The sequence below is a fragment of the Microtus ochrogaster genome, chromosome 5, assembly GCF_000317375.1.
Source record: "Microtus ochrogaster isolate Prairie Vole_2 chromosome 5, MicOch1.0, whole genome shotgun sequence".
Taxonomy (NCBI): Eukaryota; Metazoa; Chordata; class Mammalia; order Rodentia; family Cricetidae; genus Microtus; species Microtus ochrogaster.
Window position 1 is genome coordinate 74147075 of NC_022012.1, and position 11365 is coordinate 74158439.

The 11365-nt window shown below is 49.6% G+C and overlaps 1 protein-coding gene and 1 pseudogene across 2 annotated transcripts in view; one reads left to right on the forward strand and one right to left on the reverse strand.

The window, feature by feature from the left end:
* Ankdd1a (ankyrin repeat and death domain containing 1A) overlaps positions 1 to 1358 on the forward strand; it is a 24934-nt gene extending 23576 nt beyond the window's left edge. Inside the window, exon 15 of one of the 2 annotated variants that reach the window (XM_013346481.2) lies at positions 59 to 1358. In XM_013346481.2, coding sequence (XP_013201935.1) covers positions 59 to 120 — 62 coding nt within the window. In that variant the 3' untranslated portion in view covers positions 121 to 1358. Of the gene's footprint in view, positions 1 to 40 lie in introns of both variants that reach the window. The other variant, XM_026779470.1, reaches the window with a different exon arrangement.
* Positions 1359 to 7506: 6148 nt separating this feature from the next.
* LOC101997040 lies at positions 7507 to 7945 on the reverse strand (annotated as a pseudogene).
* Positions 7946 to 11365: the final 3420 nt, after the last annotated feature.

An 11365-nucleotide genomic window follows, 5' to 3' on the forward strand; every position in this document is an offset into this window, starting at 1 on the left:
GGGGGGGGGGGGGGCAGAGCTGATGCATCTCAAGCAACAGGAGTCTTGTGTTCCACAGAAAGCACCAGGAAGATGGCAAACGGAGAGCCCAGGGCCCCCAGGAGGTGCACAGCCATGTGAGCTGTGGGAACGGTGCGGAACCACGGTATGGAAGAGGGTCTCCATAAGGGCTTGCAGAACAGTGCCTGCACACAGACCTCCAGCTACTGGACTGTAGACACCCTGCCCCTGTGAGGAAACTCTCAGACTTTTTGGAGGATGGGAGATGTGTTTGTTCTAGGTTCTCTGGGTCATCTTGTCTCAGGAGTGTGGCCCACTTTGTTGTGTTTGTGAGGGTGCATATGTGTGTACGTGCATTACATGCGTGGAGGCTGGAGGGCACTTGCTGGGTATTTCTCCCTGGGCACTGTCCATCTCATGCTTTTTTGTTTTGAGACAGAGACTCTCTCGATATTCCTGGGGAGTCCTGGATTGACCTTTACTTTGAACAGCCTGTGTGTTTTGAAACAGGGCCTCTCATTGCCCTACTTAAACCGGCTGGCCAGTGAGCCCAGTGATCCTCCTGGATGTCCAAGTATGTGCCCCTGCTTCTGGTTTTTATGAGGGTTCTGAGGGTTGAACTCAGGTCCTCACATTGCATGGCAAGTGTACAGACTGAGCCTTATCCCCAGGCCTCTCACTGTCTCTTCACATCATGAAGCGCCCTCTGGAGGTGCAAGGGTGTCTTTACACCAGGGCTCCAAGGTCCAGGGAGGAGAAGCAGCTTGTCCAGGTCACACCACAAATCAAATGGCATCCATCCAGCTTTCCTCCAACCCAGCCTGCAGGAAGGGCTGCATTCATCACCTCCAAACCAGACTGTCCTTAAGTTGTTCAGGACAACACATTAATCTCTAGTGCCAAACAGACAGAAGCGGCCATGCTGATTCCACGGCTGTATTATAAAGTCCGTTTGTATGTGTTGACAGTCCAGGAGGCATGTACTCTCCTTTCCTTCCCTCCAAGTGAATAATTGGATATATAATTTAAAAATTTTTTTAAAATCTTTTTTATCTCTTAATCATTTCAGACTTAGCAAAAGTTGCAAAACAGTGCTGAGAATGTTCAAGTTTTCTGCATGAAGCTCCTGTAAATGTTAACTCTTACACAACTACAGTGTGGTTTTGTGAAATCAGGAAGTTAGAGGCTGGAGAGATGGCTCAGTGGCTGAGAACCCTTGCTCTTGCACAGAACCCTGCTTGCTTTGTTCCCAGCACCCACAGGGCAGCTCATAGCTGTCTCTAACTCTGACTCCAGGTGATCTGGCGCCCTCTGCTGGCCTCCAACATTACTGCCTGTATGTGGTGGGTGGGTGTGTGCGCGTGTGCGTGTGCGTGTGCGTGTGTGTGTGTGTGTGTGTGTGTGTGTGTGTATACTTGACTCTGTGTGACGTGTGTTCAGGCAAACACTCATACACAGGAAATCTTTTTGAAAAAATTAGGAAACTAACAGACCACATTCAAGTTTTGTCAATATTTTGCCCCTTCCTGGATTACTATTTGGCCCAAGGTCACAGAGCACATTTAGACATTTTAGTTGTCACTCTGTTGTGCTTCTCTGGTGCTCTGGACATCGAAGGCAGGGTCTCACATTTGCTAGTCCACTGAGTCAGCCCTTTAGCATTGTTTTTGTTTTAGGTAAAGTCTCTCTGGAAGCCCAAGCTGGCCTCAAGCTTGAGATCCTCCCACCACAGCCTCCCAAATACTGGGATTGCAAGATGCACACCACCAAGCCTGCCCCCTGCCACATCTACCTACTTATTGTGTGTGTGTCAATAGGAGGGAGGGCAGAGGGCAGCCTGCCAGAGTCAATCCTCTCCCTCCATCTTGTGGGTCCTGGGCTTGAATTCGGGCCATGAGACTTGGTGGCCAACACTTTCGCCCACAGAGCCATCTTGCTAGACTCCCCTTCCCTCTCTTAAAAGCTTTTCTTTTCAGATTTAAATTTTCATTTTATGTGTACGTTTTGCCTGCTTGTACGTACAAAACAGCACATCTGCGCCTGGTGCCCGAGGAGGCCAGAAGAGGCATCGGATTCCCCGAAACTGGAGTGACAGAGGTCACAAGCCACAGTGTGGGTCCTGGGAACTGAACCCCGATTCTCTACAAGAGCAACAAAGCACCCTTCTTTGCTGTGCCGTCTCTCAGCCTCTCACTTCATCTTTAATAGTTGCGCGAGAAGTAGAACATGCTGCATTGACAGGGATGCTGGGAGCTGCACATCCAGGACGGCCCCACTGACCACAGTGGCCACTGAGACTGTGCAGTGGGCCAGGCTGAGGAACTGAATTTTCTTCTTCTCTTTTTTCTTCAATTTTTCAAGAGGGTTTCTCTGTGTAGCCCTAACTGTCCTGGAACTCACTCTGTAGACCAGGCTGACCTTGAACTCACGGAGATTCACCTGTCTCTGCCTTCTGAGTGCAGGGACTAAAGGCTTGCATGCATCACTGCCACCAGATCTATTTTATCCAGTTTTAACTACTGAAATAGTAATAGTGAATGATGGTCTTGTTTTTCTTTGCAGCAGTACCACTGAGGAGATTGCCCTGGTTTTGCCTTGTCACTTGCCACTTCCACTTCTCCAGTTAGGGGCTGTGACTGAGATGGGGCTGGGGGTGGGGGGTCCTGGTCTCAGGCTGTCTGGAGCCCGGGCCAGACCAAAGGCCAATATCCGAAAGCTGCAATGTCGCAGGTGGAACAGGTTGGTCATTGTCACCTCCTGCAGCTGTTCTGAGCCTTTCCTGCCACCTCACTGCAAGGTCGCTTTAGCCACTAACCCACTAACCTTCCGTTTCTAGCCTCTTCTTTCTATAATGTTAGTGGTTTAGTTTTGTTTCTGAGACAGGGTCTCACCGTGAAAACCAGGCTGTCCTGGAACTCTCTGCAGAGACCAGGCTGGCCTCAAACTCACAGAGATCTTTTTCCTTCTGCCTCCCAAGTACTGAGGCTTGGGACACCCCCCCCCCATTTTTTTTCTGGATAAACAACTGACTGTCTCCTGGAGATTTCTAAAATAAAATCTGGTTTGTCTGCATATGGAGCAGGACAACAGCAGTGGAAAAGGGGTAGCACAAGGCTTGTTTGGAAAGAACTTCAAGATCAATTAAATGAAAAAAATCAATGTGTAACTGTGCTATTGTTTGAGAAATGAAAGTGAATTTTTAATTGTACATGTTTGTATAAATAAAAGCCAGATGAAGGCTCAGAAACTAATAGAAGTGGTGTCCTTGGAGTGAGAGCCCATAGGACTAGGGAAATGGTGGAAGAAAGAGGTGTTTTGTTTTTTTTTTAAAGTTAGGGTTTCTAACTGTCCCTCGCTTTCCTAGAACTCTCTGTAGACCAGGCTGCCTTGAACTCAGAGATCTGCCTGCCTCTGCTTCCCAAGCCCTGGGATTAAAGGTGTGCACCACCACTGCCCGGCTGGGAGAAAGAACTCTTAATGAAATGATGCACTGTTTTAACTCTTCAAATGTGCAGGTGCGTAAAAGAATATTGTGTCTGGAAAAGGTTAACTGGTGGACAGCATAAAGACCAGCAGTCACTGGGGCTCTGTGGGAGGATGGAGAGGAGGGATTAGTAGTTGGCATTTAGGGCACTGTTGAGACAACGAAGCTGTTCTTTCTGGTAATAGTGGATACATGCCATTGAACAGTGCTCAAACCCCATGAGGCATACGGTACTGTGAGCCCTGATGTAAGCTCTGGACTTTAGTTGATAATGTTTAGTATGAGTTGGTGGTATGGCTCAGCTGGTAGAATTCCTGAAGTCCTGGGTTCAATCTCTGGCTCAGCATAATCCAGGTGTGGTGGTGTGCTCAGAAACATAGTGAGCTTAAAGCCAGATGGAGCCACATGAGACCCTGTCTAAAAATGAAGGCTGGGCAGTGGTAGTGCACACCTTTAATCCCAGCACTTAGGAGGCAGAGGCAGGTGGATTTATGAGTTAGAGCCAGCCTGGTCTATAGAGTGAGTTCTAGGACAGTCAGGGCTACACAGAGAAGTCTTAAAAAGACCAATTAATCAATAAATAAAATGAAGGAAAGGAAGAAACAAAGAAAGGCAGGCAGGAAGGAGTGTCAGTGTTGGTACATCAATTGTAATGTCCTTCATAGATGCAGAATAATGACAGGACAGACTGTGTGGTAGAGAAAGGCAGAAGGGAGTTCAGCTTTCTCCGTCACTCTAAAAGTCAAATCTCAGCAGTTGAGAATGCTTGCTGCTGGGACCAAAGTTCAGTTCCCAGACCTAACTCAGGCCCCTCATAGCCACCTGTAACTGCCCCTCAGGGGATCTGAAGTCTTTGCTCTCTGAGGGCACCTGCACACACGTGCATGGACATAGACACATGGCTAAAAACAATACAAATCTTTAAGAATAATGGGAAAAAAAAGGCTTTAAAACCAGCCATTTGGGACAGGTCTGATGCCGCACACCTGGTGTAGGAGGGTCTTCTTTCTATGTATTGCTTTCATTGGTTGAATAAAGAAAACTGCCTTGGCCTTTTGATAGGGCAGAAACTTAGATAGGCAGGGAAGATAGAACTGAATGCTGGGAGGAAGGAGGCAGGCAGAGAGAGCCGCCATGGAGCCAGCCGCCAGGTCAGACATGCTGAATCTTTCCTGGTAAGCCACAACCTCGTGGTTACATACAGATTATTAGAAATGGGTTGAATCAAGATGTGAGAGTTAGCCGATAAGAGGCTAGAAATAATGGGCCAGGCAGTGATTTAATTAATACAATTTCCATGTGGTTATTTTGGGGGTTAAGCTAGCCGGGGGGGGGGCAGGACAGGGCCTACCGCCATTCCTCGTTACTACACACACCTATAGTCTCAGGTACACGGGAAGCAGAGGCCAGACACTTGCCTGAGCCCAGGTACTGCTGTTTGAATCTGAGTGGGCGTGTCTGCATGTGGCACAGCTGTGGTCACTTTAAGAGCTCAAGGCACCTAGGTCCCAGGTTTTGGCACCTGGGGAGGGTTAGGAACCTTTAGAGGTGTGGCCTAATAGGAGTTACATCACTAGGTGCGTGCCCTTGGAAGACACAAGGATCCTGGGTGCCTAGGCTTCCTCTCTCTGTTCCCTGCTGCCGTGAGGTAAGCTGAGCTCTTGGGCACTCTCCTGTGTAACACTGCCCCACTGCAGGCCAGCAGCGACTGGAGCAAGAGATGCAGGCTGAAACCGGATGTGAGGTCTTTTTTCCTGTTTTGTGTGTTAGTCACAGTGATAAAGGTGACCAGTAGAACGGGGGTTCAAGTCCAACCTGGGCAACATAGTAAGACCCTGCCTCATAAAAACAAAAGCAGACTGGAAACCGTGTTTGATTAAGAATAGCTACAATCCCAGCTACTCTGGAGGCTGTGGGCTGCGGCAGAGGATTCCGGAAGCCCAGGGGTTTCTGTGGCCGGTATGAGCAACAGAGACCCATCTCGCATCCACTCACCTCTTGTATCTGGGTGAGATGACAGATCTGAATGTTTATTAAGCAAGTTTTGTTTTGTTTTGTTTTTTTAAACAAAAGTTCTTAAAGTCCCCATCCTGTAATGGGTAGGGGCAAAGTATGGTCAGACTTCTTTTGCCTCAGGGAAGGTGGAGTGGGATATCTGAGACACCTATAGAGAAGTCGGAAGTCTGGGTTCAGGGATAGATTGGGTAGGGAATGACAGACAGAGCTGAGGGTGTCTGAGGTCTGTGCCAAGGCCATGGGGTTGGGGAGACAGATTCATCTGGGAGCCCATCCGTGTGCCTGGAACACAGGAGCAGAAAGGAGGGGAAAGGCGTGAGGGCCACAGAGGTCATGCCAGGAATCCATTTCCCCTATCTGTGTGCTTGGAACACAGGAGCAGAAAGGAGGGGAAGGCGGGAGAGGGCCACAGAGGTCATGCCATGAATCCATTTCCTGTTCCATAAGTGAAAACTTGGCAGGGCACGGTGGTGCGCATCTATAGTCCCAGCGCTTGAGAGGCAGAGCAAGCAGAGGGTGGGTCAGGAGTTCCAGGCCAATTTAGACTACATAGTAAGACCCCCACTCAAAAAACCCAAGGGCTTGGCATTAACCTCACTGGCAGAACACTCAACTGTGACACACAAAGCCCTGGGCTCAATTCCCAAAGCCATACAATAAAAGTTGGTGTCTTGAAAAACCATGGAGGATGGGGGCTGGGAGCTTGAGCGGCCCTGTCATCTCAGGAAGTGTCTCACAGGCTGAGCCACCCCCACCCCCAGTCCCAGAACGGACTGCTGTTACTCAGCCTGCTATGCCGGACACACAGAAGCCCAAATCAAGTCTCTTAATTTCTCCAAAAAGAGCATTGTTGTCAACTGTCAAGAGGACAGGAGGCAAGCTAGAATGATCTCTGGTCTGCAGCAAAGGTAAGGTAAGTGGCGTGGGCCAGGGGAGCTGGGACGTGGGCTGTAAAGGGGGGAGCAGCGGTCCTGCTTGTGGTTCACCTCGGTGATGTCCAGTGTCCCCACCCCTTTGTGTCGGGCTTTGGTTCCAGCAGCTGTTAAGCTCATGAGAGGTCAGGTCTGTGGATTCTGTGCCTAGGAACTGAAAACGCAGCTTGTAGGATTCTGAGGGAAGTTGTCCTTTTGTGGCCTTTCTTTCCCTCCTGGGGAACAAATGCTAATCTGCCTCAGAGTGCTGGTCCCTTGCTAACTGTGACTCTCCTTGTTTTAAAAACATGTATTTAGCTTGGCAGTGGTGGTGCATGCCTTTAACCCTAGCACTTGGGAGGCAGGGGCAGGTGGATCTCTGAGTTCCAGAACAGCCAGGACTACGCAGAGAAACCCTGTCTCACCCCAATCCTCAAAAAAATTACTTAAATCTTTTCCTGACTGGGTTTGCACCTCAGAAGTAAAGTGCCCAGCAATGTGCAAATGCCCTGGTTCTAGCAGCTCTTGGGGGTGGGGAGGAACCTAATGTGTATGCATATAATACATATACGTTACAACACAAATACAATACAAAATACACATGTATTTTCAAAATACATGCAAACACAAGATGCAATCTGTAGCATGAATTCTAATAATAAAACCCAGAGTCATATATAGGGGTTAATGCTGAAGATCAGAGAAGCAGAGCAGCCAGCCACTAGCGAGGTCTTCTATCTCTACCAAGGCTCAGACAGAAGGGGCAATCCTGTCCTCAGACTGCATCTCCAGACTCCATCTATCTCCTGTCTCCTTCCACCTTATATTCCTCTCTCCACCCAGCCATGTCACTCCTGGCTCCACTTCCCGAGTGCAATCTATTCAAGTATACTCTATACATTTATATTCTTACAGTTGGCCATCTTTCTCCTGTGGGCCTGAGAATAAGTAATTTCTGGAAGGTAGGGACAGTCCTGGGGCACATTATATATTGAAGAACATCCGTATAACTCCTTGACTGGGGTGAAGGCATGGCTAGTTATGCTTTTTTTGTTTTGTTTTGTTTTGACTGAACATGAGTCTTTATTGGCCACAGCTACTTGAGGGGGATGAAGCGGGAGGAGTGGGTGGCACCGATGCCAGGCCGGCCGCACTTCACAGGCTTATAGGTGATGGAGAACTCGCCCAGGTAGTGGCCGATCATCTCCGGCTTGATCTCCACCTGGTTGAAGGTCTTGCCGTTGTACACGCCCACCATGCTCCCCACCATCTCGGGCAGGATGATCATGTCCCGCAGGTGGGTCTTCACCACCTCGGGCTTCTCCATGGGCGGCGCCTCCTTCTTGGCCTTTCTCAGGCGCTTGAGCAGCGAGTGCTGCTTTGGCTGCAGGCCACGGTTGAGGAGTTGCCTCTGCCTGGTGCTGTAGAGCTGCATCAGCTGCTCATAGGACATGTCCAGCAGCTGGTCCAGGTCCACGCTGCGGTAGGTGAACTTGCGGAAGGTCTGCTTCTTCTTCTGCTCCACTTTGGCCATCTTAGCGACGACTCAGAAAAGGACTGTTTTGTTTTGTTTTTCGAGACAGGGTTTTTCTGTAGCTTTGGAGCCTGTCCTGGAACTAGCTCTTGTAGACCAGGCTGGTCTCGAACTCACAGAGATCCACCTGCCTCTGTTCTCGAGTGCTGGGATTAAAGGCGTGCGCCACCACCGCCTGGCTAGTTATGCTTTTTAAATTTTTCCTCTGCAGTTTTTCAGTAAATAGTGAAAAGCCATATTTAACATCTTAGTTTTTAACCCTTACATTATGTGTATGGGTGTTTTGCCTGGATGTATGTTTATCATGTATATACAGTGCTAACACAGGCCGGAAGAGGGCATTGGATCCCCTGGGATCGAGTTAAAGTTATACAATGTCCTTTGGGTGCTGGAACTTGAATCCTGGTCCTCTGGAAGAGCAGCCAGCGTTCTTAACAGCTGAGCCATCTGTCCAGTCCAAAAGCCCTATTTTAGAATTTCAGAGATTGGTCTTATTTCTACAATATTATCTCACGTTTATTGTTCCAGCCGTTTTCTCCATTAAGTTACAAGATCAGACCAGTGTAAGGAGGGCATGGTGGCAAGAAGAGGGCAGGGGCCGGGAGAGCCAGTGAGGGGCCATGCCGTAATGTGTGTAGAAAATGTCACGTCCTGGCCTGTGACAGGAAGGGTCGGCAGACCTCTGCGAGTCTGGGGGATACAGTAGGTGTGGAGTCCTGGGGTCACAGCCGCCCCCCCGCACCCCCACCCCCGTCAGCCTGGTCAGTGTCTGTCTCTCTCACAGAGAGCTGCCTCCACCCACTGCCATGCTGCGCCACAGCAGCAGGTGACAGGACCCAAGCAAGGCAGGTGAAACGAGGACCCAGCCATTTCAGTCCCATGGCATCCCTAACTCCACAGCTTCCTAATTGGCTGGGCCTGCCTCAGTTTCCAGCACCACCTCCTGCCTGTCCACCTTCCTTTCACATTATGTGCACCAGATTTTCTTACTTAGCACTGGCTTCACTCTGACCCTCACAGGCCTGGGTAGTCTGGGTGGGGGTTTCAGAGGCTCCGTGATGCCTGGGGGGGGGGCAAGTTTGACAAACTTTTTGAGGAGTGATTATAGTTTTGCCTGGAGTCTGAGGCTCCAGTTGAGGCTGCTTCAGCGACAGGCCTGAAAAAGCTTTACACGCCAGGGCCCAGACTAGTCAGGACTGGAAATGGTAGCTCGCAGGAGCGGGCAGGAAAAGCTTGTGGAGGAATGGGCTCTTCCAGCGAGGATTAGGAAAGAAAGCCCAGCTGTACCCTCCTTCATCTCCTGACTCTGTGAGGGCTGCTCATAGCAGCTGCACGTGTGGCACAGAGAAACCAAGGCGAGCCTGGGGCCCAAGTGCAACCAGTTAAGATGCTAAGCCCCGCCTCTATGGCTTCCTCGTGCTCCCTGGCTCACAAGCGGTGTCAGCCCACTAGTCAGAGGAAGCACTATGTATGATGTATGTGGCCTCCGGCTGGACATACATCATGTCGGCACACCGGCCACACTGTCCTAGGAGCCTGAGCAAAGTACCTGGAGCTGTCCTGTAAACCCAGCGTGACCAGGGCTGTGGTGGGCAGAAGGCTGAGAAGGTAGAGATTTCAGTATTCTTTAAGACATAGGACAGCGTGTGTGTGTGTGTCTGTCTGTCTGTCTGTCTGGGTTCCCGAGGATACTTCCCAGGAACTGGCTCCTTCCTTTCACTATGTAAGTTCCTGGAATTGAACTCAGGTCTCTGGCTTAGCCACAAGTTCTTTACCTTCTGAGCCACCTCATTGGCCTTTAATGTTTATGTTTGTGTGTGGGTATAAGGTTGGGTATGCAAGTGTGGGCTATGACACATTGTGTAGGGTCCAAGGACAGCCTGCTGCTGTTGGCTTTCTTCTTCCATGGGGGCCCCAGGGACTGAACTCAGGTTGTAGGCCTGGCTGCAAGGGCCTGGAGTCACTGAGTCATCTCAATGCCCCTATTTTTCATCCCAACCACATTCTCCCCTCCCTTCTCTCTTCCCATTCCCTCCCCTTCCCTCTCCTTTGCCTCATCCCCTCGACCCACTCCTCTGTTTCTGTTCAGAAAGGGGCAGGCCTCCCATGTGTATTGGCAAAGCATGGCATATCACGCTGTGAAAAGACTAAGCACCTCCCCTTGTATTAACACTAGGCAAGGCAATCTGGTATGAGGAATAGGTTCCAAGAGCCAGCCAAAGCATTAGGAGCCCACGAGTAGACCAAGCTACACAACTGTCACATACATGTCGAGGGCCTAGGTGGGTCCCATGCGACCTCCCTTGTTGTTGGTTCAGACTCTGTGTTTCTATGAGCCAGGTTAGTTGTTTCTGTGGGTTTTCTTGTGGTGTCCTTGGCTCCTACATTCCTTCCTCTCTCTCTCCAGCAAGATTTCCTGAGCTCGGCTTTATGTTTGGCTGTGGGTCTCTGCATCTGTTTCTATCAGTTACTGGCTCTCTGATGATGATTGGGGTAGTTACCAATCTGATCATAGGAGACGGGCCAGTTCAGGCTACGTATCCACTGTTGTTAGGAGTCTTAGCTGGGGGGGGGGGGTTCCTTGTATATTTCTGAGTTTCCCTTGCATCAGGTTTCTAGCTGACCTCCAAATGCAGCCCCACCCCCAGTTATCTTTCTCCCCTTCTATCCAGCCCCTAGGACGATCCCTCAAGTTGCCATCCCCACCTGGCCCCCATTTCACCCAGAAGATCTCTTCTATTTCTCCCTCCCAGGGAGATCATGTGTCCCCCCTTCGGCCCTCCTTGTTACCTAGCCTCTCTGGGTCTGTGGGTAGTAGCATGGCTATCCTTTATTCTATAGCTAATATCCATGAGTGAGAACATACCATGTTTGCCTTTCTGGGTCTGGGTTACCTCATTTAGGATGATTTTTTTTTCTAGTTCCATCCATTTGCCTGCAAATTTCCTGATGTCATTGTTTGTAGCAGCTAAATAAATGCTCCATTGGTTAAATGCACCACTTTCTTTATCCTTTCTTCGGCTTATCTTAGTGCTGTAGAATATTTTTTTATTTTTCGAGACAGGTTTCTCTGTAGCTTTTGGTTCCTGTCCTGGAACTAGCTCTTGTAGACCAGGCTGGCCTCGAACTCACAGAGATCCACCTGCCTCTGCCTCCCGAGTGCGGGATTAAAGGCGTGCGCCACCACCGCCCAGCTAGTGCTGTAGAATATTAGTTTAAGATGTGTTATATTCGTGTGTGCTGTGGGACATTTGTTTAATGATGCAAAGATGTGTTGCATTCTTTTATGTTGCATTTGTTTAACTCTGTAAAGCTGGGTCACTTTGCCTGCCTAAAACACCTGATTGGTCCAATAAAAAGCTGAACAGCCAATAGCTGGACAGAGGAGGGGGATAGGCAGGGTCAGCAGGCAGAGTATAA